Raw genomic sequence first — 27,434 nt, forward strand, 5'->3', positions numbered from 1 at the left:
CTACGTACAGAAATACATAGAATAGCTAAATTTGTGAGCTCTCATTTAGTGCCAGGCATCATTCCGAGTGTTTTACATGTATCATCTTTTTTTGTCCTGATGACCTTATAAAGCATAAGTATGCTGTTACCCTCATTTTGAGGCTAACAGAACTAAGGCACAGCAAATCACACAGGCAGTAAATGGTAGTCAGAATTTGAACCCAGCTGTCCCCAGAGTCTGTGCTCTTTAACAGCAGCAGCCAAAGGAGCCCTGGCTACCAATATGGAACTGGTGGGAGTGTTTTATTTCCACTTCTGTGAATAGACGAGAACATCCCTTTTTACACACTTATCAATAGGTTCTCCTGTTGATACTTTTGTATTGCCAATGATGTAACTAATGGCAGAGCACATGCTTGGACTCAAGAAATACTTCTAGCATTGCTTCATTTTTGTTAAAAGCATTTACTTTTACCATTTTGTGTGTGTTTATTTTTTTGAGTCAGGAAAAGGCTCTCCAGAGTGAACCTTCATTCACTAATAGTGGCCTGCATGGATTGGTCTCAGTTACACTTACTTAATTTTTTTTCATGGTTTTAATTTTAACCCTGATTTTTAACTTTGAACTGAGGTGCACCAAATACATTTATTGTGAAATAATGAATATTCACAAATTTTTTTTCCTTTCATAGGTCACAGACTTTGGGTTTGCCAAAAGAGTTAAAGGCAGAACTTGGACATTATGTGGCACTCCAGAATATTTGGCTCCAGAGATAATCCTTAGCAAGGTATATTTATAATGTCATTATGTAAGAGTAAAAATATAAGGCATGCATCACTGTGGACTTTTATAAAAACAGTTTACTGATCTAGTATTACATTTTTACTTAATCTAAATTATGAATTTATGTCTGTTTGATTACTAAATAATAATTACTGGCAGTCTACCACTAACTCAGTAACCTCTCAATTTTAACTCTGGATCTAAGAGAAATAGTATGGTAGAACATAGGGAAAATAGTCAATGATATTGTAATAACTTTGTATTGTGGCCTATGGTAACTAGATTTGTCATAGTAATCATTTCACCATGTATATAAAATGTTGAATCACTATTCACCTGCAAGTTGTACACCTGCAAGTAATAGGATATTGTATGTCAACTATACTTCAAAAAAAATTAACGTGAATAAATCTGATCTCGAGATCCATATTTTTTTCTTCCAGTCTTACTGAGAAGTAACTGCCAGACCTAACTGTCTAGGTAGAAGGCATACAGTGTAATGGTTTGATTTACATAGACTGTGGGATAGATGACCACAATAGGTTTAATTAACATACATCATCTCATATAGATGTAATAAAAAGAAAAAAAAGTCCATGTTTTGAAAGACAGTTGTTGATAGTCTGTTGAGGATTGTTCTACTTTTCAAAACAGTGAAAATATGGGAAGAGAAGTCTATAGTCATACCTAAAAGGATGGTTCCATTCTGTTCTCCGTTCCACTGCCATCCCTAGGTGGAAACAGCTAGAAAGGAAAAATTAACAATAACTGAGCACAAACAGGAACAATGAAAGAGAAAGGGATAACACACATGCCTTGATAGTTACAACCTGAAAAACTATAAATAACTATATAATAAGAATAAAATAAATGATCTCATTCAGCTTTCCTCTCAACTTTATAATTTAAATCATCTATAACTTTTTAGTCTTTTATAACCTAAATATCATTGCTGTTAACACATTTTTTTTAAGTACACCTACCAAATAATGATGACAGAATAAGCACCAGAACTTTAAAAAATGCATATATATTATAAAAGTAATAGATGTTCATTTACAAAATTTGGAAAATGCAGAAAAATCAAAAGAAACAACCAAAAAAACCTATAATCTCACTACCCAGAGGTAGCTTTTTTTTAAAAGTAATTTTTTTAAGTTTATGTATTTATTTTTTTGAGAAAGAGCACAAGCAGGGGAGGGGCAGAAAGGAGAGACAGAATCTAAAGTAGGCTCTGCACCATCAGTACAGAGCCCCACGTGGGCTTGAACTCATGAACTGTGAGATCATGACTTGACCCAAGATCAAGAGTTGGACACTTAACCGACTGAGCCACCCAGGTGCCCCAAGGTAGCCCTTTTCAATATATTTTTCTGTGCATGTTATCATAGTTGAGATATAGTGAATGTACAGTTTGTATTCAGCTTTTTTCACTTGAATGCTAACAAGCACGCAAACATTCTAATGGCTTATTTGAAATGTTATCATAAAGTATTTTGCCATTCTTCTATTGCTAAATATTCAAGTCATTCCTTTTTCCTTTTTCTTTTTCTTTTTTTTTGCTATTATAAATAACTGTGATAAACATAAATATTTTATACATAAAGCTTTTTCTGCATTTCAAATTATTTTTTCAGGACAGATTCCCAGAAGTAGAATTACTGGGACAAAGAGTATGAACATTTTTAAGTCTCTCAATAAATACTGCCAAAATGCTTTCCAAAAAGATTGTAACATTTTATACTCCTACTACTTCATCACACTGTATCCAGCATTAGATATTTGTAGTTTCAGAATAATTACTAATGGGGCACTTGGGTGCCTCAGTCAGTTAAGCATCCGACTCTTGATTTTAGCTCAGGTCATTATCTCAAGGTTCATGAGTTTGAGCCCCACATCAGGCTCTGCACTGAGGGTACGGAGCCTGCTTGGGATTCTCTCTCTCCCTCTCACTACTCCCTCTTTTCCCCCTGCTCTCTCTCTCTCTCTCTCAAAATAAACAAACTTTTATTTATTTATTTATTTATTTTATTTATCTATTTTTGGGACAGAGAGAGACACAGCATGAACGGGGGAGGGGCAGAGAGAGAGGGAGACACAGAATCGGAAACAGGCTCCAGGCTCCGAGCCATCAGCTCAGAGCCTGACGCGGGGCTCGAACTCACTGACCGCGAGATCGTGACCTGGCTGAAGTCGGACGCTTAACCGACTGCGCCACCCAGGCGCCCGAAACTTTTAAATAAACAAACAAATAAATAAAATAATTACTGGTTTAATAGGCAATAAATGGTATTTCATTATTTTAAGTCTCATGTCTTTGATTATTAGATTTTTTTAATGCTTTACAGACATTTGGTGGGTTTTTTCTGTGTGTATGAGTTATTAGTTCATGTCCTTTGCCCATTTATCTATTTTAATTTAGTTTTTCTTACTGATTTGTTTTAATTCTCTATACTTAGGGTATTAAAAGTATCTGGCATATTTTTTTATAAATATTAGGACACAATCTCAACATAGAAACCAAAGCTTAGTAAAAGGATCCAGCTCAACATCACGTGCTTTCACTATACTAAAAATACCATAATGAATGGCATTACTAGTGACTTAAAAGAATTAAAGCATAGTTGATGCCCATTTCTATTAGCAAAACAAAGTGCTATTCATCTTATGCTAGTCTCCCTTTAAAAAAACATACAGAAGCAGAAAAAAATCTCTACATTAGATTTTAGCTAATAATTTGAAAATTAAATGATTTGTAAAGCTAAAATTTTGACAAAACTTTGGAGTGTGGGGAGTGGTGAAGGTAATTTGAGGGCAGACCAGATCTGGCAAAAACTCAGTTCATTTCTCTCCGTGATCAGGTTGAATTTTTTTCCATAATCTTTTGTGCCAGCTGACATTGACCATAGTTGATAACAAACTTTATATAAACATGTTAATATTTTACTTTTATTTTCTTACAAATACTGCTAGTTCTTAATTTTAGCAAGTTTAGTATGGATAAAAAACAAAAATAACTTTAGAATTGTACCTTTGGTTTACAATGTACTTTTATTTACATTTTTTCCTTTTATTTGACAAAGTTCTTACAAAAACCTCAAGGATTAGTTATCTTTTCTGTACACCTTTTAGAGATGAGAAGACAGTAAGATAGCTAGAGTAAACTTAAATATTTACATTTATTAGGCTCCAAATTAAACTTGTAGCTTTCATTAAGATCCTGTGAAGTGGAAGAGAATGCCCCTAGTATAATCACCCTCCTAACGTCAACAATATAGAGTATTTTGAAGTCAACTCTGCTGTTTACTACGAAGTCCAGTATCTACTATTTTGTTTAAAAACCTTTGGCCTTTCTATGAATGCTCTAGAAAACCTGATTTATAAGGTTATGGACCAAGAATGGACTTGAAAAAGTAATTTAGCAAGTCCCTTCCTATTGTTGAGCAACAACTAAATTATCCCAAGTAATTAGGGGATATTTATTGTCTACAATATTCTTCATGATTTTAGGAACGAGATTTAATAATATTTCTAATTCCAATATAATTGGAATATAGCCAATATCTGTAAATTCTCCCTGTTTAATTCAAGTGTGATCTGATACATTTTGTTCATTTTTTATTCTCTCCTGAATAGCCGCGCAGCAACTGCTCTTTAACAAATTTCATATGCTTGAAGATCATTTTGAAATCCTCTATGACTTCATTCCCTTCTGGTAGATTAAGTAATAACTAATATTTGCTGCTGGTTTATCTTAGGGCTACAATAAGGCAGTGGATTGGTGGGCATTAGGAGTGTTAATCTACGAAATGGCAGCTGGATACCCCCCATTCTTTGCAGACCAGCCAATTCAGATTTATGAAAAGATTGTTTCTGGAAAGGTAAGTAATACATTTTATTATTCCTCTATTACTTGTTATTTCCATAATGAAATGTAAGATTTGTATATTAAAACCATTTGATGTCATCAGAATAATTACCCTAAATTGGGAAGAATACAAAAATATCCATAGTTCCTGTCTTTGTATCTAGCATTCATTTAAGATAACAAAATAAACATTAAATCATTGAAGTTTCTTAAGCAAATGAGGCAGTTTTACAAACAAGTTAGCAAAAAGATAAAGCAATTTTCTTTTTTATCACTTATAAAATATAGGATCATACCTGTCATTCTCAATATTTCTCTAAGTAAGTAAATTTTTACTTACTTAGTTATTTCATGTGGGTATCTCCTTAGAGAGAAGTTTTAGGGGCTATTTTTGTATCTCCTTGTTTTTTCAGGAGAGGCTTGTTTGAATTATGCCAAACATCACAAAATTGGAAGCAAATACAAAATAGATAAGCCTTTATAAAATGGAAGTTCAGAGAAAGGATATTTATATAATTGTTCATGTTGATTGTGATTATAATTGCCATTGATCTTTAGCAAATATGGCAATAACTTTTTTTTGAGCATGAGTAGATTCACTATATCATAGTATTTTACATTTTGTAATTACTCCATAAACCTTCCTTCTTTTGTAATCCCTAATTTTGTTTCCAAAAGTGTCTCAAAACAAACCATTCATTCTTGCCTTAGCATACACTTTTAAAAAAATACTACAGTCGGGGAGCCTGGGTGGCTCAGTGGTTAAGCGTCCAATTCTTGATTTCAGCTCAGGTCATGATCTTGCGGTTCTTGAGTTCAAGCCCTGCATTGGGCTCTGTGCTAACAGCGTGGAGCCTGCTTAGGATTTTCTCTCTCTCTGTCTCTCTCAAATAAATAAATAAATAAATAAATAAATAAATAAGCAAACAAACAAAAAAACTTAAAAAAAAATACTACAGTCAATTTTAATAGAGTTGAGTCTGATTCTTTCCACCGTAGAAAGAATAGGCTTTAAAAAATTCCAAAAAGACCTTCTATACATTTATGATAGAGTTTATAGGAAGGGATATTTTCCCATTTTTCCCTTTTTCCTATTCCTACATGTGGTACACCCCATTAGTTTATCTTTCTTTTTTCTTTAGATCACATAGCCCCATTTAGAATATGACCAGGAAATAGAGCATCAATCTTGACATAACAGTACCCTGAGATGTGATGTAGTTGACTTTTTTCTATTTTGTAACCTTAGTCTAAGGCAGAGAATTGCCTAATCAACCTAGAGAATCTGGAAGGACATAGAGGAAAAGTCTCTATTTCTTTTTTTTTTTTTTTTAATTTTTTTTTTCAACGTTTATTTATTTTTGGGACAGAGAGAGACAGAGCATGAACGGGGGAGGGGCAGAGAGAGAGGGAGACACAGAATCGGAAACAGGCTCCAGGCTCCGAGCCATCAGCCCAGAGCCCGACGCAGGGCTCGAACTCACGGACCGCGAGATCGTGACCTGGCTGAAGTCGGACGCTTAACCGACTGCGCCACCCAGGCACCCCTCTATTTCTTTATACCTCAGCCAGATTCACACTTTACATTTAGTGTAAAAGCTGACCCTCAGCTCCATGAACTTAAAATTTATATCACCTATATCACCTGAATGTCCCTAATGTAGTAATTTATCTTTTTTACCAACATTCAAATTTAAATCATGGATGCCACACAGCTGGACTGTGAGGACAAGACACCAACAGAATGAGTCTATCCAGCCCCCTAGAATCCACATCTCAACACGGTATTGTTCCATATCTTATAGTGTATACGTAGTCTACAGGGATCACAAGATTTTCAGTTATATTTCCCTTCATTTTATGAAAGTTTTATGTTATGGCAGTATTCACAAACTAGGGGACTAACTAAAGAACTTACACTTCAACTATGTCAAAAATGAAAATTAAATACTTCTTAAAGATAACTAAGCTAGGTGTTGAAAGATTTACACCAAGGTAATACAGAAAGGCAGAAAGGAATACTTAAGTCATTAGGTATCACTGCTGTCCTTGTTACATTTGTAGGTATCTAGGCCTCAGGTTTCTTATCCTTGTAACTGTTTTCATCCAGCAGAATATCAAAGGCACGGTAAAAGAACTTTTGAGATAAACAAAACATCAAGAAAAAGTAGTGTACAAGACAGGTATTAAGTTTTTTAAGAATTTGAAAGGTGATTATGTAAAATCTCAAGAAAGAATATGACCCAAAGGTCATATGAAGAATGTTGAGAGAACTGAAATACTTTAAAATCACTGAATGAAAGAAGCATAGAGTAGTCCACCCTTGTCTATGGTTTTAGTGACCTATAGTCAACTGCAGTCCAAAGCGGGCGATCCTCCTTCTGAGGCATCATCAGAAGGTCAGTAATAGCCGGCCACTACAGCACAACACCTGTGTCATTCACCTCACTTCATGTCATCACATAGGCATTGTATCATCTCACATCATCACAAGAATGGTGAGTACTGTACTGTAAGATAGTTTGAGAGGGGGACAGAGAGAAAGAAACCACACCCACATAACTTTTACTACTGCAGCATGTTCTTGTAATTGTTCATTGTTTTTAATCTCTTACTGTGCCTAATTCATAAACTAAACTTTATCCCAGGTGTATGTATGGAGATAAAACGGTTCAGGGTTTTATCAAAGGGTTCAGCAAAGACCAAGGATGCAGAAATTCTACTAATAGTTATTAGAAATTCTACGTCTAATTTAATTATAGGTCATTACAAAGCTTCTACATTGCTTTCACTTATGCTTTATAAAAGAAGTAAAACTCTCTGACAAGGATGCTGTCATAACTAAATTTCCCTTATTTAGAAAAATGGCTTTGTTTAAAATGAGTCTATCTTCATCTGTATGAATAGGCTTTCACTAGCCAATCATTCCACAATGTGGAAAAAAAATGTTTACCTGTTTATGAATATGTTTTTATTTCATATCAAACTTTAATAGTCAGGCTCCATTATTAATATTTAAATCTGTGTATATTCTGTAATCATAACTGTTTAAATCCTAGTCACCTTATTAGAAGAATGGCAACATAAAATTTTATCTTATCACAGTATCTGATATCTTTCTTCACTTATTTAGAAATATGATAGGATGTTTGGTATACTATTGTTTTTCAATTAGCAATAATCGCGCCTCGGAAAAACCTCATTGGCTACGATACTGCCATGGTGCAAAACTTGGTATACTATTGTTTTTAACTAAAGGTGCCAGATTATCTTGTCCCATATTGGAAATAAAGTTATTTTCTTCCTTTTTCCCCTTTGCTCTTAAAGTAGAACTCATGAAGCAGAATATTGGTACTAACTGATCTCTAGGATTTACACTGTGTGAACATAAAGTCATATTCATGTGCACCATTCCCAGTAAAACCATCTGTTTCAACACTCAAAGCCAAACTGGAATGTATCCCTATCCACATGACAAACACATTACAAGTGTTATTATCTCTCTGGTTAGTAAATAAAAGCCAAATTGGAGAATAACTAATATTTAAATTTTTTCATTGTTCAAGTCATTAAAACTCAAATTTTGGTCTTCCAAATCCTATATTTGTATTTAAAAATCTTTAATGATTTGAATGATATATCATTTAAAATATGTTTCAGTCGTAATTATTTTTGCTGATTTTTTAAAAGTGTGTTATTGTATGCAACATTTTATATTGATTACTCTCTCCATTCTGAAGCCATAGATTATAGGTATCAGTAACATCAAAGTTAAAATAAAATGTATTTAATGAAGTGATTAATTCACTGAAATACACATATTTGAAAATTAGGTTGCTAAGTATTTTCTCTATTACAATATTTTAACTCAAGTTGGTATTTTTAAATGCACAGAAAGATGATCAATCAGCTTGTTAGATTCTCTCCTACACATATTTTGCCTTTAAAAACGGAGGAGGTGGTATTTTAAATGTCAAATTATTCGTGTGATATCAAGGTTCAGGTTTAGAAATGCACAGTTGACAGAAAAGTCTTAATAATTTTCACATTAAATTTGACATTTCTTAGCAATATATATACTGAGTTTCTGTATATAGTCTTTAAATTCCATACTTCAGTGCCATATACTCTATGATAAGAATCAGTTATGGTTCCTACAGCAACTCTATTTAACTGCATCACTCTGAGAAATATATAAGTTAATATTATGTTCAAAAATGATACTTGGAATAAGGCAGTCAAGTAACAGCTGTTGTGGAACCATAACTTTAGAGACCTTGACTTATGAAATTTAAAAAAAATTTCTGAGCTCTATTATATTTAAAGCAAAAATTATTCCACTTTTAATGAGCACCAAAAATGTACAAGGAGACACTATACAAAATATAAAGTTGTAAACATACATATATATAGAATGATCAAAGAGTCAGTTCATTTTTTCCTGAAAGGAAATTCATATTCACATGAAGGGTAACTGATTAGCAGCCAAATAGCTATTCCTTTCTGTCTCAAGGGTCCCCAAAGCCATTCCCAGGTTAGGTGATTTGCTAGGAAGACCCAAAGACTTCAACATACAGCAATACTCAAGAAATGAAGCCCTTATATTATAACAAGTACCTTCATTATAAGATACCTTACAATGAAAAGATAGTAAGTACAATCAGCAAAAGGAAAGGCTCATGGGGCAGCGTCTAGAGGAAACTAGGCACAAACTTTCAAGAGTCTTCTCCTAGTGGAGTGACAAGAGATGAACTTAATTCCTCCAGGCACAAATTGTGACAACATGGGTAAATGTTGTCTCCTAGGGAAGCTCATTAGAGACTCAGTGCCCAAGGATTTTATTGGGATCACATATACACCCTCTACCTAGCCCATACCTACATCCCAAACTGACAGAGCAAAGTAGATGTTTGGCATAAGCCATATTGTTTGTACCAACAATCTAGGTACAGCGAACCACTCATATTATTTAGGGAAAGTTTCGTACCAGTGTGAAGAACTGTTACCATGCCAATTGCCAGATCCTGCCCAAGGCTAAACTTGCAAACAGGCTTTCCTTAAAGGTAACAGTCCCAAGCCTGCTATATTAGCTCTTTTCTGCACTATTCTGTTTCCTAAATAGCATACACATAGGTAGAAATACTACTGTACTTGTTCTAAGATGCCATTGTTAATGCTTTTGGGGAAATTAAGGTGCCATCTTTTATTTGGCTGTGGCTATAGTTAAAGAAACTTAGATAACTCAGTAGTCATTTTCATAAAATTCAAAAGCAGTTTTACCATTTGCCTAAAACCAAGGCCATTTTTTAACACTTTGCTGTGGTCATTTAAAATTCTTAATAGCTGCTTTGAGACAGTCCTTACTTTAGTGGTCTTTTGGGCAAATGATGGCAATTTGTTTTGCAGGGGAAGGAATGAGGATTGGGTAGGTAATGGTCCTCTGTAACCATCTAGATTTATCGTAACTACCACTGTTTCTGCATAAATAAGAGAACAGATCAGAGAGCCCAGCTGTGGTAGTAATATTTATTTAAAAAAATTTTTTTTTAACATTTATTCATTTTTGAAAGTGAGAGAGACAGAGCATGATTGGGGGAGGGACAGAGAGAGAGGGAGACACAGAACCGGAAGCAGGCTGCAGGCTCCAGGCTCCGAGCTGTCAGCACAGGGCCCGACGCGGAGCTCGAACTCATGGACTGTGAGATCATGACCTGAGCCGGAGTCGGACACTCAACCGACTGATGCACCCAGGTGCCCCTGTGGTAGTAATATTTATAAGTATTTTTTAAATGTACTAGATCTTTCTTTTTATATATAAGATCCAGGCTGGTTAAGTTTCCTCAGGTCCTTTGAGCCAGTGTGGAGGTTGGTACCATATCTATAGAAAGCTTAATGTATGAAAAGTTGTTATGCCTTTTGAAAAATTTACTAATGTATGTGGTCATTTTTGCTAGATAAATTTGTTACTGGGATACAGATTTCTTAGAACTGCACCTAATTTGGGCCACCTGGGTAGTTCAGTCAGTTAAGCATCTGACTCTTGATTTTGCCTCAGGTCATGATCTCACAATTCATGAGATCGAGCCCTGCATCAGGCTCTGCACTGATAGCCCAGATCCTGCTTGGGATTCTCTCTTTCTCCCTCTCTGCCCCTACACTGGTCTTGTATGCTCTCCCTCTCTCTCAAAATAAACAAACTTAAAAAAAAAAAAAAACTGTACTTAATTTGAAAGGTAACTTTTAAAAATTTATTCTAGCATGCTTGTGGACAGAAGTTAACAGATTATTGTTTGTTGGCTGGGTGCAAACTCTTTTGAGTCATTTAAGCCAATAAATTTTATCTCAATGTATAAAAAGTAATGTGACTAGTTAAACCATCTCCCTGTCACTTGTAGAAGAATAGCAGTAAAAATTTTCCCTTCTTGTTCAAAGACCAACTTTGTAATTCTGTGATTAAGCTGAGCATAGACAAATTTGATTTTGGTCTTATTTTATTTCTAAAGCTAAAAAAAAAAAAAAAAAAAAAAAAAAAAAGTAAAGCAGTTAGTGAATTTAAATCCCCTGGTATGGGTATGGTAACAACATGATCAGATTTGCTTTACGGATGTAACTTCCTCTTAATTTTTAGAAAATACTAATTTTCCTAAAACCAAAATGTACAAGACTTTATAACCGGTGCTGAGGGGCGCCTGAGTGGCTCAGTTAGTTAAGTGGCCAACTCTTGGTTTAGGTTCAGGTCATGATCTTGTGTTTGTGAGTGCAAGCCGCCTGTCAGGCTTTAGCACTGACATTGCAGAGCCTGCTGAGGATTCTCTCTCCCCTACTCATGCGCTTGCTCTCTCTCTCTCTCTCTCTCTTCTCTCTCCAAATAAATAAATAGACTTTAAAAAAATGTATAACTAGTGCGGAAAACAGAATCAATGTTCTATTGAGTGAATTCAGATGTGAATTTCTTAGTTGGTTTAACATATTACATAATGAAATTTGATGAAGTTATTTAAGGTATCAGCTATAATTACAATGCTGTCCTTATAAAACAGGGTCATAGTTGTCCTTTTTCTCCCTCACTCTACCAAATTTAAGTACCAAAAGAAAAGAAGAAAGTGCTTTTTCTATAAATGAACAGGTGGAGCATGAAACAAGAAGGAACTTCTTGCATTCTCCAAACGATGTTTCTAGCACAGACTAGTCTAAATATCTAATGATAGATATTGTTGCCTTCCAAGTTCCTTCTTTGATTCAAAAGTCAGCTTCAGATCACTAAAATATTATTCTAACAGAAAAATTGAAAAAATTAAAAATGTATTGAATTAGTGCCTTGCATCAGTTTCATAAAAATTAACTAATTTTTTTCACACCTGAGGCTATTCATCATTTTATAGAGACCAGAAAGGTGAAAGAGTTTGCCCTAACGCATAGGGAATGTATGTAACTGGAGCTGGGAATAGAACCCAGGTACTCTTTCTATTGAAGTGATAGGCTGGTGGGACTTTTGAGATAGTAAGAATGTTCAACTTTATTCAGTTTAACTCCCTTATGCTATATGTAGGCAAATCAAGACTCAGAATTGCCCAAAGATAAAAGGTAGTTTGTGGCAAAGCCAGAAATTGAATTTAGTTCAGTGGTCATTTATTATTTGTTCACTTGGCTTCAGTAACTCTTCACAATCTTAGTTTTATTCTGCATTATTGGTCTCTCCTTGTTGATCCTCCTTGCCTTGGTCCTCTTCCTCCTCTGCACTTCCTCCATTGGTGGATTCATCCAGTTTCATGACTGTAAATGCCAACTGACGATTTCCAAATTCACTTTTTCAGTCCATACCTGACTCTTGGGTTGCAGACCCTTGTAGCCAACTTCTTACCTGAGATCTCCATTCAGGTATTCAATACATATCTTAAATTCAATCTGTCTAAAACTAACAGATTTTTGTTTTCCCTGGCAAATCTGTTCCTCCCACTGCTCTTCCCGTCTCAGTTGATGGCAACACCATCCTTTCAGTTACTCAGGCGAACATACTCTGGAGTCCTCACTCCATATCTAAAGCACAGGAAAACCATTTTGACTCTATCTTTACCTATCTTTAGCATACACACAGAATTCAACCACTTCTTGCCACCTCCACTGATATTGCTTTCTTCTGAGTCACTAGAGTGGTTCTTGAAAAATGTTAAATTAGATCCCGTTACTCCTTCCAGAAGCTTGCAGTGGTTCCCCATTTTCTTCAGAGTAAACATCAAAGACCTTACAATGCAAGACTTTGTGAGGTGCGATAGGATGACAACATTTGTAAAGGATCGCTCTCGGGGGCGCCTGGGTGGCTCAGTCGGTTAAGCGTCCGACTTAGGCTCAGGTCACGATCTCGCGGTCCGTGAGTTCGAGCCCCGCGTCGGGTTCTCTCTCTGACCCTCCCCCGTTCATGCTCTGTCTCTCTCTGTCTCAAAAATAAATAAACATTAAAAAAAAAAAAAAAGGATCGCTCTTGTTGCTAAATTATCATCTATCATCTCTCTTCCTCACTAGGATGTAAACTCTGTAGGTAGGACTGTTTGCTTATTTTGTTTACTACTATATGCCAAGCACATTGGTGCCTAACACATGGAAGGTGTTTGATCATTATTTGTCAGATGTGAATTCATGCATTCATGTAATATTCATTGAGCTCATATTATATGCCAGACAGTGCTGGATACAGTAAATTAGTTATGGTCTCTGCTTTCATGAAGCTCTCATGAAGTGGACACTCACTCTCAGAGATACTGACTTAGGTGGTCACCTGTGTGTTCTAAACATGTATTTTTTTAGTTGTCACAAACTTTTTGATACACACTATATGTCAAAAGCTTGTTCTGATGTCTATACCTCGTTGTAGAAATAGATTTATTCTCATGAATAGATTAGGAAACTCAGAAGTAACTTAGTCCCTAACCGTTGTTAAAGCATTCTAAACAGGAAATATCGGGCAAAAAAGATCAAATAAACACTCTAGGAAGTGTATATTGCACAAACACCTCTTTCATGTTAAATAATGCCAGTTTGCAATAATCTTATCTCTCAGATCTAATGGTTTAATGGGTCCAGACTTTTTCTTTTCCACATCTGGCTCTTTACAGCTACTTTCACATTATTTGCCCCATAATGGACTATCAGAGAGACGTAGGAGTCAGGAGGATTCAGTTATTTTCCCAACAATGAAACTGACTGAGTTGGTAGTCTCACTGGAACTTGGTTTCCTTATCTTAAAATGAAGATTTGGATTAAATTAAACTAAGACTTCCTTTGCTCCAATATTCTAGGATTCTGATTTCAATTTTTACAGCAGTTATAATCAATAATAATAATAGAAATAATACTCTTCTTAATACAGTTTTGAAGGAAAAATTATCATGCTTCCCATGATAGAAACCGTTGGTGTTTCCAAGTTAACATGCCATAAGTAAAGTCTTGCATCTGAAACGTAATTGTGTTTAAGTCATTTTCTCGTTTTTGCTAATTTCAATTTGATGAATCAACATGGCTCTTTGGAAGGTCAAATCAACAAAGAAACTACATTTCTGATTACATTTCAGAACAGTCATGGAAAAAATGCTTTCACAATGATTCTCATTATTTCTCCTTCAGTATACTTAAAGGATATGACAGATTCTCATCATTAACATCATTAACATGCCTACTATGTGAGGTGGGCTACCTGTCAGAATCTCTGGGGAAGAAGACTTGTGATACGGAGGTGAAGAGGATATGTCTGTCATATGATAAGTTTTCCAAATGCCGATGTCTACCATCATAAGCCCCTTCTATAGCTCCCCATTTGAGAATCCCTGTTCTAAAGATTACAAAGATACATATGCACATTAATCCAAGACCAACGCTTTATCTGCATTCCAAAATAAAGATCTACTCTATTTAGGTGTGTATATTCTTTAGGCACTCTATTGCACGTTACCTGAATTCAGAAGATAATTTAAAAACAATTTTTTGATGTTTATTTTTGAGAGACAGAGTGTGAGTGGGGGAGGGGCAGAGAGAGAGGAAGACACAGAATCCAAAGCAGGCTCCAGGCTCTGAGCTGTTAGCACAGAGTCCGACGTGGGGCTCGAACCCACGAATCATGAGGTCATGAGCTGAGCTGAAGTCCGACGCTTAACCAACTGAGCCACCCAAGCACCCCTCAGAAGATAATATTTTTTAAGTTTATTTAATTCTTTTTGAGAGAGAGAAAGAGAGAGAGGGAGAGGGAGCGTGAGCAAGGGGAGGAGCAGAGAGAGGGAGAGAGACCCCAAACAGGTTCCAGGCTGCAAGCACAGAGCCTGATGGGGGCTTGAACTCACAAACCATGAGTTCATGACCTGAGCCAAAACCAAGAGTTGGACGCTTAACTAACTGAGCCACACAGGCACCCCCAGAAGATAATGTATATGTAGTACATTATTGTCTACCATTCCAAACATCACGAAAGGGAGAATAACTGGCACATTACGTTGAACAGTTCATGCGGACTCTATTCTAAACAAAGACAGCTCTACTTCATATAAGCTACTTCTTTGGAATCTAAGCAAAGTTGGAATATAACCACTATAAAAATAAGTCATGTTATTTTTAGACACTATGCCTTTTGAATACCCCATATTCTCTAGTTTCTACTCCAACTGGGATAAATGAGGAAATGTGCAGCAAATATTTTTAAGATGAAAATTTCAGTCTTTTAGAAGTGTCCTGACAATAACTCTTTTCAGGTTATTGAATCATGAAAAACAGTATAGAATAATTAAGGATATATACTCCAGAGCCAAGAGTACCTGGTTTGGGATGATAGCTCTACCACTTATTAGCTCTGTAATCTTAGGCAGATTACTTACTTGGTGTCACTTTCAATTGTATCACCTGTAAATGGAGATAATAATCATGTTTACCGTAATGTTAGGTTATGAACCAGTGCACATAAAGTTTAGCACAGTGCCTAACTTCTAATAAGCCATTATATTAATAAAATGTTACTTTTGGAAGTAAAAACTAAAGAAGGAGCAATTCGTGTGCCTTTTTTTTTTTTTCTTTTTTGGAACATAAACCCTCTTATACTCTGTGGTAATACGGGCTTTGCAAAAATGAGGCTTTCAGTTGCTGATTTATTTGAGTTGATCCCAAATCCTGTTGGGTCATTAGCTATTCAACCTTCAAATAGTCCTTGGTTGTTGGACACAAATTTTAGTTTTCCTCTGGGATGATGATGACTTTAGATTATTATTTACATGAAAATTTTTTTGATCTGTCACTAGGAGAGAAAATAAAACTTCTGCACAAAGTAGAGAAGATAGTGCTTCTCAGGCTTTCATGAATAGAGATAAAAGCTCAGAATTTCAGACCCAGTGCCCCTGTCATTTGAAGCCCCAGGATCAGCATTTTTACCCTCTACCCCTCCAGTTGACTCTGATGAAAGTGGGTCCTAGGACCACACTTGGAGAAGCATTTATTTACAGAATAGCATAAATAGCAGTCGGGAGACTATAGTTATGAGTCTGGCTTTGCCATAGGGTCTAGCTTTGCATGCTTATGATTTAATTTCTACTTTGAGACTATGAGAATGCACATCATGTTGCGCTTTGGAAACTCAGAATATATATGTTAAGGAGTTATATTTATTTGAAGAGAGTGTAATAAAGAACAAAATTTATGAGGCTAGGAATCATGACTAGATTTCTAGTCCCAGCTCTGCCACTTTATAGTCTAGTGATTGGGTAAGTTATACAATGTCTGCAAATCCTAGTTTCTCCATCTTTAGAATAGAGTTAATACCATAGTCACCAAATAAGTCATAGTTCATTGCTATATATCTAGTGCCTAGAGCAGTGTGGTACATAGTAGGTCTTAATAACTAATTGTTAACTAGATGAACTACATTATTTGAAATGACACAATAAATTCTTGGAATAAAAATACAAAATGGCACACTACCTTCCCCCCAGAAGCTCATGATCTGGGGGAAACAGACATACACAAATATTACAACATACCTCAATAAAGATCGACTGAGGTAATGTCATGACACGCGATACAAGTTATAAGGTGATGGTAGCACTTGTAGAGAACCACAGTAAGAATGCAAGGAGTTCATAAATGGGGTCTATTAACCCTTTAAAGCATTTTCTTCAGATGTCTATGGTCCGTTGAAGGTGAGGCCATGATAACCACTGGAATGTGAATTTGACCACATGGTGTGTTCATACAGGTCCGATTCCCATCGCACTTCAGTTCAGATCTCAAGGACCTTCTAAGGAACCTGCTGCAGGTGGATTTGACGAAACGATTTGGAAACCTGAAGAATGGTGTGAGTGATATAAAAACTCACAAGTGGTTTGCTACAACAGATTGGATTGCTATTTACCAGAGGAAGGTGAGCCATTTCTTTCTTTAAAAGCTTTTGGAAGTTAGTATTTAAATTGTATGTGGTAAAGATATTTTCAACTTAACACGTGGTTTTAATTTTTTTACCTTTGAATTAATCCTATGCAGGACTTAAGGGACCTTTCCAGCCCACAACTTAAAAATGAGTTTTAAAAAAAATGAGTTTTCTACTTGATTAAAGAGAAGGCATATTCTATTTTGACCATCAATCTGAAATTTTTTTTTAATGTTTATTTATTTTGAGAGAGAGCGCATGCATACATGCAGGAGGGGCAGAGAGAGAAGGAGAGAGAGAATCCCAAGCAGGCTCCATGCTGTCAGCACAGAGCCCAAGGCGGGTCTTGATCTCACAGAGCGTGAGATCATGACCTGAGCCGAAATCAAGAGTCGGATGCTTTACTGACTGAGCTACCCAGGCGCCCCAATCTGAAATGTGTTCAGTGTCAACTTTTTCCTACCCTTGCCTCTTACTCTTCACAATATTATGGTAATTATTAAGTAAACAATGTCCTAAGGGTTTGCATTTCAAAACTGATGTGAAGCCGCATTAGAAAGACAAATATAAACAAATATATTCTCCTTCCTGGAATTGGCAAACAGCTGGATTTAATAACATTTAATAGCTAGATTCATCAGATATTTTTCAGTCTTTATCACTTTACCGTTGTAACAAATTGAGACATTGAAGAAAGATTTTGCTGTGCTGAGTTACTTTTCTCTCAACATTGCTTCTCAAATGCCTAAAGATAATTCATATTTATAAAGTGTTGTCATCTTGAATATATTTAATTTTTTATTTTTTTTCCATAAAGCCAAAACTTCTAATGTTTCAGAGACTTGCCATATTTAATAATGCTATGCAGCCACATGAGTGAATTTCCTTAGGAAAAAAATGTAAATGCTATAAATTAATACTAATAGCACGGTTTTCCTAGTTTATATCTTTTGGAAAAGAATATAAAAACAAAGCATTAAAAGAATTTAATAATGCAGCAAAGACCAAAACAATATGAGGGCAGTAGTCTCTGCATCTCATAAGATGGGTTCAGAAACTTCCTAGGCGTTAAATTCATGAAACAGCCCTTAGCATTATTATCTCAACTGGATATGTTATGTAGTCAAGAGCAATTCTATTTGGGTGATTTATTGAATCTGTATTTTCTTTTAGTGCCTTTTGATCTAACTTCTTTTTGTTGTTGTTTAGTAATTAGCCAGTTACCCTCTCACCATTTGTTGAATAACTCTTCTTTGACCCCTTGTTTGAAATTCCACCTTTGCTAATGCTGAATTATTACATACTTCGGTCTGTTTCCGACTTTATGCTTTAGGGGTTCTTTCTGTCTATTCTTGTACTACGCACCACACTGTTTTACATACCTTGATGGTAGCTTTTATTCAATTTCCAAAATATTTGTATATTTAATATGTGGAATTCTTATCAATGTTCAAGGAAAAGAATATATAGTTCAATATTTTTTAGTTGTATTGTAAGAAAATACACAAAACAAAATTTGCTATCTTGCAGGTCAATCATATTAAGTGCATACTGTTGTGCAGCCACAACTGCCGTCCCTCTCCAGAGCCCTTTCATCTCGCAAGAAAACTGTGTACCCATTAAACAAGGACTCCTGTTTTATTGGTCTCTCCAAATATCTATATTGTCTTTGGGGCTCTTAATTGGGATAACAGTATGTTAATTAGAAGAAAATCAAAATCTTGAAAATTCCTCATAATTTAAATGTTTATGTTTCTGCCCCGTGTTGGGCATAGAGATTACTTTTAAAAAAGTAAAAATTAAAATCTTCTCCTCAAACATATTCAGTGCACCACCTAATATTAATAAAGTCCCTATTTTAAATAAAGGAAAGCCATTTTAATTTTAGGATCCAAGGAGAAAAAATGTTCAGAATTCAGCAATGCTATTTTTCTAAAAGGACATGTTTCTTTCCAACTTCCCAGAAAGTTTTGATAGCTAGATATTTTAAACAAAATAAACTTGGGAATTAAAAGGAAGATTAAGAGGAGTGCCTGGCTGGTTCTGTCAGTGAAGCATGTGACTCTTGATCTGCAGGTCATGAGTTCAAGCCCTATGTTGGGCCTAGAGCCAACTTAAAAAAAAACAAAACAAAAAAAAAAAAGTATATGTAAGAACTACCTGTAACCTCAAGAGAAAGGAATTAAGGAAAAGGATAGAAATATAAAGGCTTGAGAAATAAGGAACCGATAAAGGAAAATCTGGAGTTCTGTAACCTAAAGTGCCAGTATTTTGATACCAACAGTTAATTATCCTAGAACTCTCTTAAGTATTGTACCATTCCTTGAATGAAAATGTTGAGATTAATAGCAAACCTACTGTTTGCTTTCTTTTTTTTTTTTTAATTTTTTTTTTAATGTTTATGTTTGAGAGAGAGAGAGACAGTGTGAGTGGGGGAGGGACAGAGAGAGAGGGAGACACAGAATCCAAAGCAGGCTCCAGGCTCTGAGCTGTCAGCACAGAGCCCGATGTAGGGCTCAAACCCATGAGATGTGAGATCATGACCTGAGCCAAAGTCGGCACCTTAAGTGACTGAGCCACCCGAGCACCCCTGTTTGCTGCTGTTTCTAATGCTGTTATCATTTAGGGACTTGAAGGCATTTAAAGATGCTACCATATAATAATGGTGGGAATTTATTTTCCTTAGTGTTTAGAAACTGTCAGGCATTCATTATTCCTCTTTCTGATTCCAATATTTGTGGGTTTGGTTTTTTTTCTCCATACCACCATGCAATTAACTCAGTTCTTTAAAATTTTTTTTTTCAACGTTTATTTATTTTTTTGGGGACAGAGAGAGACAGAGCATGAACGGGGGAGGGGCAGAGAGAGAGGGAGACACAGAATCGGAAACAGGCTCCAGGCTCTGAGCCATCAGCCCAGAGCCTGACGCGGGGCTCGAACTCACGGACCGCGAGATCGTGACCTGGCTGAAGTCGGACGCTTAACCGACTGCGCCACCCAGGCGCCCCTCAATTAACTCAGTTCTTAACGCTGAACCTGGAGATAGCCGCAGACCCCACAGGCTGAGGGCTCAGTCCCAGAAGAGTGCCCTCCACCCACCACCACTGCAGACATTAATTGCAAGTTAGGCACCTGCTTCTGACTAAGCAGCTTTAGATCAGAGGTTTCCCACAAACCCCTCCTAGGGTTCGATTAATTTGCTAGAGCAGCTCAGAGAAGTCAGAAACTACTTACTGTTACCAGTTTATTATAAAAGAATGTAACTCAAAGACAGCCAGAGGGAAGAGAGGCATATGGGGACGGGGCTCAGCGCTTCCTGCTCTCTTCAAGCACGCCACTCTCCCCCAATCCCCACTTGTTCACCGGCCTGGGAGCTCTCCCTACCCCATCCTCTTGAAGTCCTGTGGCTTCATTAGGTAGGCATGATTATTTAAATCATTGGCCATTGGTGACTAAACTCCGTCTCCAGCCCCCCATCCTCCCCACCCCCGCTTCTGGAGGTTAGGAGGTGAGACTGAAAGTTCCGAGTGTCTAACCAGCACCCATCCTTAGGTTACCTAGGGGCTTTCCAAAAGTCACCTCATTAACATAACACTTATGACATCCAAGAGTTTAAGGAGCTCTGTGCCCAGGATTAGGGTGAAGACCAAATACGTTTTTCCTATGATAAATCAAAATATCACACTTCATTTTTCTGTCTCATTTCCAGGTGGAAGCACCATTCATACCAAAGTTCAGAGGCTCTGGAGATACCAGCAACTTTGATGACTATGAAGAAGAAGATATCCGTGTCTCTATAACAGAAAAATGTGCAAAAGAATTTTGTGAATTTTAAAGATGGGCAACAAGATGACATCAGAGCTCACACTCAGTCTTTGCACTCTGTTGAGAGATCAGGTGGAGTCGAGACCGTCCTTGTTGAAGCAGTTACCTAGTTCCGTCATTCCAGCGACTGAGTGAGGTCTTTATTGCCATCGTCCGTGTGTGCGCTCTGCGTCCACCTATGTAACAAGGCACCGCTAAGCAAGCATTGTCTGTGCCATAACACACAACTAGACACCTTCCCGCTTCCCTCTGGTTGGGCTTTCTCCTCCCCTCCACCCATTTCTTCCTTTTTCATGTTCGTCGGGTTTTCTCCAAGCAGTGCTCCATTTTATTTTGTGGGTATTTCAGACGGGCAGTGTTATGGCTCTGTGATATTTGAAAGGAAGGGTAAGTGTTACCTTCGGTAGTTCTTGCCGTTATGGTTGTTGGTCGATGGCTTGAGGCTGTACGGCCAGTAATTATTTTTACTTTGAGTAGCTCAGAATCAGTTTTGCCAAAACTTCTGACAATTTTTGAAGACAGAGTGTCGTATCAACAAGGCAATTTATACAAAACAAAACAATACCTTTTGCAGAACTCACCGCTCTGGTGAGACATTTGGATAGACATTTGGATAGAGTAGCTACACCCGGCAATTTGGATTTCTAGAGATCAGAGGTTCCGTCTCCCTTCACCACCTTTTGTATTTTCCTCCCGGTGAGTAATCGGGTGACCACCTGTGCAGTGTGACACATGCAGCTCACTCACAGGAGAAACTAAAGCTGTGGGTCCCATCACTTGGTAGGGGACCATCACTTGGTCATTGCTGTAGGGATTAGGGCTTTAAGATTTCTATACCTTCGCTCCTCCGTAAGGGTTTTAGCCAGTATTTTGACAGAACGCGACTGATGAAGAAAGGGACAAATTTTTTAGTTTCTCAAACAAGTCCTCCTTGTAAATTTTTTACGGGAAAAAAAAAAAAAAACGAACTAAAAAAGATCATTAATGTGGACAATTACTTTGCTGAGTCCAACAAATGGCTTGATGCTTGTAAGCAGTGTAGAGACACTCTTATTTATATAGGGATTTTTCTGTTTGTTTTGCTTCGCTTTGTTTTGTCACGGTTAAGGACAAAAGGAGTTGTTGCCAGGTTATTCCAGCACACAGTATCTGTCAGCCCGAGGGAGAGGCACTGTTGTAGCTTCAGCGTTCATCCTATGCCTCATCCACGAGGAAAAGGGACAAAGTTTTTAAAACTGCCACAACTGTATTTTAATTTTGAGGTGTGATAGTTTTAGACACATTAGAATTCCCAGCCTCTTTCCGTACACAGCATGTATGATCATGCAGATGCAATGTTAGTATTTGAGTTTAATTTTTTGTAATTCTTTTTTGCCAACAGCATTGCTGTCAGTGGAAATTTCAAGCATTTTTGCACAGTTAGTTCCACGTTTGTTGAGAATCCATGGCTTAACTTTGTTTTTTAAGTATTTTTTTCTTTGCTTTTAAATTTTCCCATCTGGTTTTATCTCCGTGTGTCAGTGACCTATCTTAAAACAACACACCAAAAGAGCTGAAAGTAAACTGTGTTCATTTTTTATGATCAATTTACATGCATATAAGTTGAGTTGTTTTTAATCAGACTGATCTTAATGTATATAAGCATTCTATTTGCTTCATTATTGGTGCCGGTCACTGACAACTTCTTTATCTCTGTACCACACTCTTGTAAAACCTTTGAAGACATTGAAAAAGCCTGTCTGGGATGTTCTCTGCATCCATCTGTACATCTTTTGGTTGTCAAGTGTTCCTGCATGGTTATGTCATTTAAGAGCTGATAACTGATTTCAGTTGGTCCACTTATATTTAAAATGTGCAAGAAAAATATGATATACTTTGCTGTATCAAGTTTTATGTGACAAAAATATGTCATTCATGTTAATAAATTTAAACCATCATTTCTATAAAATATTTTCATTCGTTTTTTTTGGCCCAAGAACATGCTGGTCGTTGTATTCTATATGTATGCAACAAATTCCATGGTAGCTTTATTGTATATTATTGTAGAATTATTTTAATAAATCATGGGGATGACAATTTGATTATTACATTTTAGTTTTCAGCAATTAAGAAGATTTCTCTAAGTTCTAAAAAGACATTTTAAATAAAATTACTACTTGCCCTGCACAACTTGCTGTAGAATCTGCCTAGGTAGATGACCTCTCGGCATGCGTTGGTTTTGAGGGCTATTTAGCCATTCCCATTTCTCTCTCCACTTAAAGGACATGAGCAAGCTTTCAGATATGTCAAGGGAGTCTATTTCCAACCAATCAAGGACGCAGAATTAGAATATCTTCAAGTTATATAAAACTCCCAGTTTCAGCCACAATTTAGCCAAGAACAGGATGAAAATTTGAATAAGAAATCAGTGGAATGAATCAGTGTTTAACCTCAGATTACATTATTTGAAGCAGAAGAAATTACATTTTTCCTCAGTAAATGATAAGGAGATGGCACTGCAGAGGAGGGACCCCTTGACTCAAAGTCAAGACATCTGGGTCTCAGGTCTGGTCTGTCACAGTCGGCCTGACCTTGGCCTCAGCTCTCTCTTCTACAAAATGGAAGAATTCCATTAGGCGGTTTCTAAGGTCTTTTCTAATTTTCACATGTCATGACAAAATTCTTTTTATTTGACATTTTGAAGGGATAATGTGCTTTGAAGTAAATCTCGGTAAGGTGATATTTTAGGGCATCTTTCTTCTCCTTATCTCTTACAGTGTTCTTACAATTTTTTGAATATCATAAGGACCTTATGTCTGTTTTGATTCCTTTCTCCTTCACTGATGCTAAATATCCAACTGATATCAAACTGTCAACCTACCAAAAACAGATATTGTGGCTTGTGGGTATTGCTGTCTTGTTTTTGATATGTTCTTGTATTGACTGCCCATTGGCCTGAAAATACTCATCATAAGCCTAAAAAAAAAAAAAAAATCATTTTTCTTTCCCACTGACTGTTTTATCTGCTTGTTGTAAGAATCAAATGAAATAATGTATGTGAAAGCACCTTGTAAACTGTAACCTATCAATGTAAATGTTAAGGTGTGTTGTTATTTCATTAATTACTTCTTTGTTTAGAATGGAATTTCCTATGCACTATTGTAGCTAGGAAATGCTGAAAACAACTGTGTTTTTTAATTAATCATAACAGCAAAATTAAAGTATCTTCAAAGGATAAAATGGTGTCTTGAGTTCTATTTGGTGCTCTTATCTCTTGATTTCTTTTCCATGGATACTACAGATGCCTATAGGTTTCTAGTTTCTATGTATTCATGCTGGTCTTTGGTGATGGGAACAGAGTAATAGGGGAAGAATGCCCACCAATCTAGTCCAACTGAGTATATATTAAGAAACTACTAGATTCATTCCATAGTTTCTAAAAAGTGTTTCTACTTCCTCATGCTACTAGTCTAACTTACTCTTAATGTTGAAAATTTACATATTTAAATAACTGACACTGCAGGAGCCCTCATCCTTATATTGGAACAATGAACTATGAATTTTTACCTTTTTCTTCAGAAGTGTTGTTGAGGTTCATAGTACCTCTTCCGATTTCAGCTGATTGGTATGTGTTTCTACAGTTGTCCTTGACCTCAAGAAATAACTTTCTAGGTATTCAACACCTTACCATTTTTTATTATCATTGTTACTGCAAACATTTACAAATATTGATGTACTTTATAATACCATGTTTACTATTTTTATACCAGTGCTTTATTTTATCATTGTCAGGGCTTAATACAAAATACCAGTTTTCTCATTTCCTTATACAACCAATTATAAAATTCTAGCCATATCTTCACTCACTCCAAATCATCATTTGAAATCCATTTAAATTTTCTCTTATGCACAAATATTGGATGTGAAGTTAAATGGCTTTCGTTTCAGCCTTCCTGAACATTTTCTATATGCTTTTTTTAATAGCCTTTGACAAGGGCTCTCTGATAAGGGCTGAATTGTGTTCGTTCAGAATTCATATGTTGAAGTACTCAGAATATGAGGAGCTCAGAATAGGACTGTATTTGAAGGTAGGACCTTTAGTTAGGGTAAAATGAGGTCATATGGTGGGCCCTAATCCGATTATGACTAGTGAATTTACAAGAAGACATTAGGACATAGAACACACAGACCCAGAAAAGACCACAGGAAGACCTAAGAGGAAGGCGACCATCTATAAGCCAAGGAGAGGGGTTTCAAAAGAAGCCAACCCTGCTGACACCTTGATCTTGGACTTCTAGCCCCTAGAACTGTGAGAAAATAAATTTCTGTTGTTTAAGCTGCCCACTCTGTGGTAGTTTGTTATGGCTGTCCTAACAAACTGGTATACCCACTGCGGTGTTCCCATGTGTACACGATATTCCCATGGTGAAGGGCTTGCATTGATCTCACTTCAAATGCTTTAGAATTGGCCCAAACTGAAATAATTTACCATAAGCAAAAACCAAGCAAACAAAAAAGTATGTCATTGTGGTCACAAACCTCAGTACACCTGTTTTCTTATTTCTCTTCTTTTCTGGAATATAAGCAGGAAACAGAAAACACTAGCAACTGAGCATAGGGGAAAGCATGGGTGGCTGAAAGCACTTCTAACTCCGGGTCAGACTTACTCTCGGCATCAAGCTATGCCAAGCAAGCTTTTTGAAGCTGTGTTAATACAACCTAAAACTGAACAAATCATTAAATTTAGAGCCTCTGCGCAGCTGTTAATGGTGATGTTGATGAAATGGCCAAAAGGAAAGTGGGAATGAGGATAAAGTAGTGGTGAGGAAACCCCAGTTGGTTTGTCATCTGATTATTCGGTGGTTAGTAATGCTCACAGTAAATGATTACCTTAACGTGTTAATTTTCTATTGCTAGTATAATAAATTGCCACAAAGTTAGTGGCTTAAAACAACATAAATTTATTATCTACCAGCTCTGGAAGTCTGATATCAAAAATGAGTCTCATTGGGTTAAAATCAAGGTATCAGCAGCACTGGATTCTTTCTAGAGGCGCTGGGGGAAAATCTCTTTTCCAGCTTCTAGAGGCTGCTCACTTTCCTTGACTTGTGACCCCATCCCTCCATCTTCAAAGCCAGCAATATTGGGCTGCATCCCACTGACATCCTCTTCTGCCTCCCTCTTTCACTTTTAAAGACCCTAGTGATTACATTGAGCCATCTGGGTACACAGGCTGTTCACCCTATTTTAAGATCAGCTAATGAGTAACCTAATTCCCCTTTACCATATAACTTATCACATTCACAAGTTCTGGAGATTTGGACATGAACATCTCTGGGGCAGAGAGAGGACAGGGAGAAATTATTCTGCCTACCACACCTAATAATGTCACTTTAGGTGGAAAATATGGTTATGTCTAAGGTGGAATTAGAGACAATCTTTTCACGATTCAAAGAGAACGTGGGCTTCCTGAAGTGTAGTGGTTAGCATGCAGTGAATTTTCAAGTACGCTATCACAGAACTTGAGTAGCAAATCAGTTCTGAGTGCCTTGAAAGATACTCATCACTACAGCAAAAAACCCCCCCCCCAAAAAAAACAAACAAAAAAAAACACCACAATTGTGTGTCACTACACACCAATAAAAAGACGAAAATTAATAACACTGATAATACCAACCGTTGGTGAAGATGGAGAGGAACTGGATGGAACTGTCCTGCATTGCCAGAAGGAATATAAAGTGGCACAGCCACTTCGCAAAAAACAGTTTGTCAGGGGCGCCTGGGTGGCTCAGTCGGTTAAGCATCCGACTTCGGCTCAGGTCGTGATCACACAGCTTGTGAGTTCGAGCCCCCTGTTGGGCTCAGTGCGGACAGCTCAGAGTGGAGCCCGCTTCCGATTCTGTGTCTCCCTCTCTCTCTGACCCTCCCCCGCTCATGCTCTGTCTGTCTCTTTCTCTCTCTCTCTCAGAAATGAATAAGCAATAAAAAAATTAGATATTAAAAAAAAGTTTGGCAGTCTGTATAAAGTTAGCCATTCACTTATCATAGGATTGGTTACCCATTCTATTTCTACATGTTTACCCAAGATAATGAAAACATATGTTCATAAAAGGTATAAATGTTCAACAACTTTGAAACAGTCCCCGAATGAGAACAATTCAAACAGCAACAGATGAACAGATCAACAAATGGTGCTATATCCATATAACGAAATACTACTCACCAATAAAAAGGAACAAGCTACAGATACAAGCGGCAACATGAGTGCCCATTTGATTGTCTACACCTGTCAAAACTCATTGAACCAGGTACTTAAAATGAGTGCACGATACCTTTGTAAAGGTGATTTTAAAAAGTATACAAAGAAAATAAATTTTAGTGTAGATACAATTATAACAGAAGGTTAGTGATCTAGAAGATAAAGCTTAGGAAATCTCTCAGAATTTATATTCCAAAGATAGAGACAGAAAAATATGAGAGAAAAGAAACAAGGTGAGTTAGCCTCAAGACATGATAATTGTCTAAAGTTTTAAAAAGAGGACACAGAAAAATGGAAAAGTAATGTCTCCAAAGTTCTGAGGGATTTTTTTTAACTTAGAATTA

General features: G+C 36.6%; 1 protein-coding gene and 1 pseudogene across 4 annotated transcripts in view; one reads left to right on the top strand and one right to left on the bottom strand.

Annotated features, from left to right (window-relative positions):
• The window catches only part of PRKACB (protein kinase cAMP-activated catalytic subunit beta), a 129,135-nt gene extending 105,064 nt beyond the window's left edge, over positions 1-24,071 (top strand). For all 4 annotated transcript variants that reach the window (XM_030324074.2, XM_030324071.1, XM_030324072.1 and 1 more), the window contains 4 exons: positions 674-769; positions 4,524-4,646; positions 16,857-17,021; positions 20,737-24,071. In XM_030324074.2, coding sequence (XP_030179934.1) covers positions 674-769; positions 4,524-4,646; positions 16,857-17,021; positions 20,737-20,862 — 510 coding nt within the window. In that variant the 3' untranslated portion in view covers positions 20,863-24,071. The remainder of the gene's footprint in view (positions 1-673; positions 770-4,523; positions 4,647-16,856; positions 17,022-20,736) is intronic.
• Positions 7,696-7,865, bottom strand: LOC115522480 (annotated as a pseudogene).
• Positions 24,072-27,434: the final 3,363 nt, after the last annotated feature.

The sequence above is a fragment of the Lynx canadensis genome, chromosome C1, assembly GCF_007474595.2.
Source record: "Lynx canadensis isolate LIC74 chromosome C1, mLynCan4.pri.v2, whole genome shotgun sequence".
Taxonomy (NCBI): Eukaryota; Metazoa; Chordata; class Mammalia; order Carnivora; family Felidae; genus Lynx; species Lynx canadensis.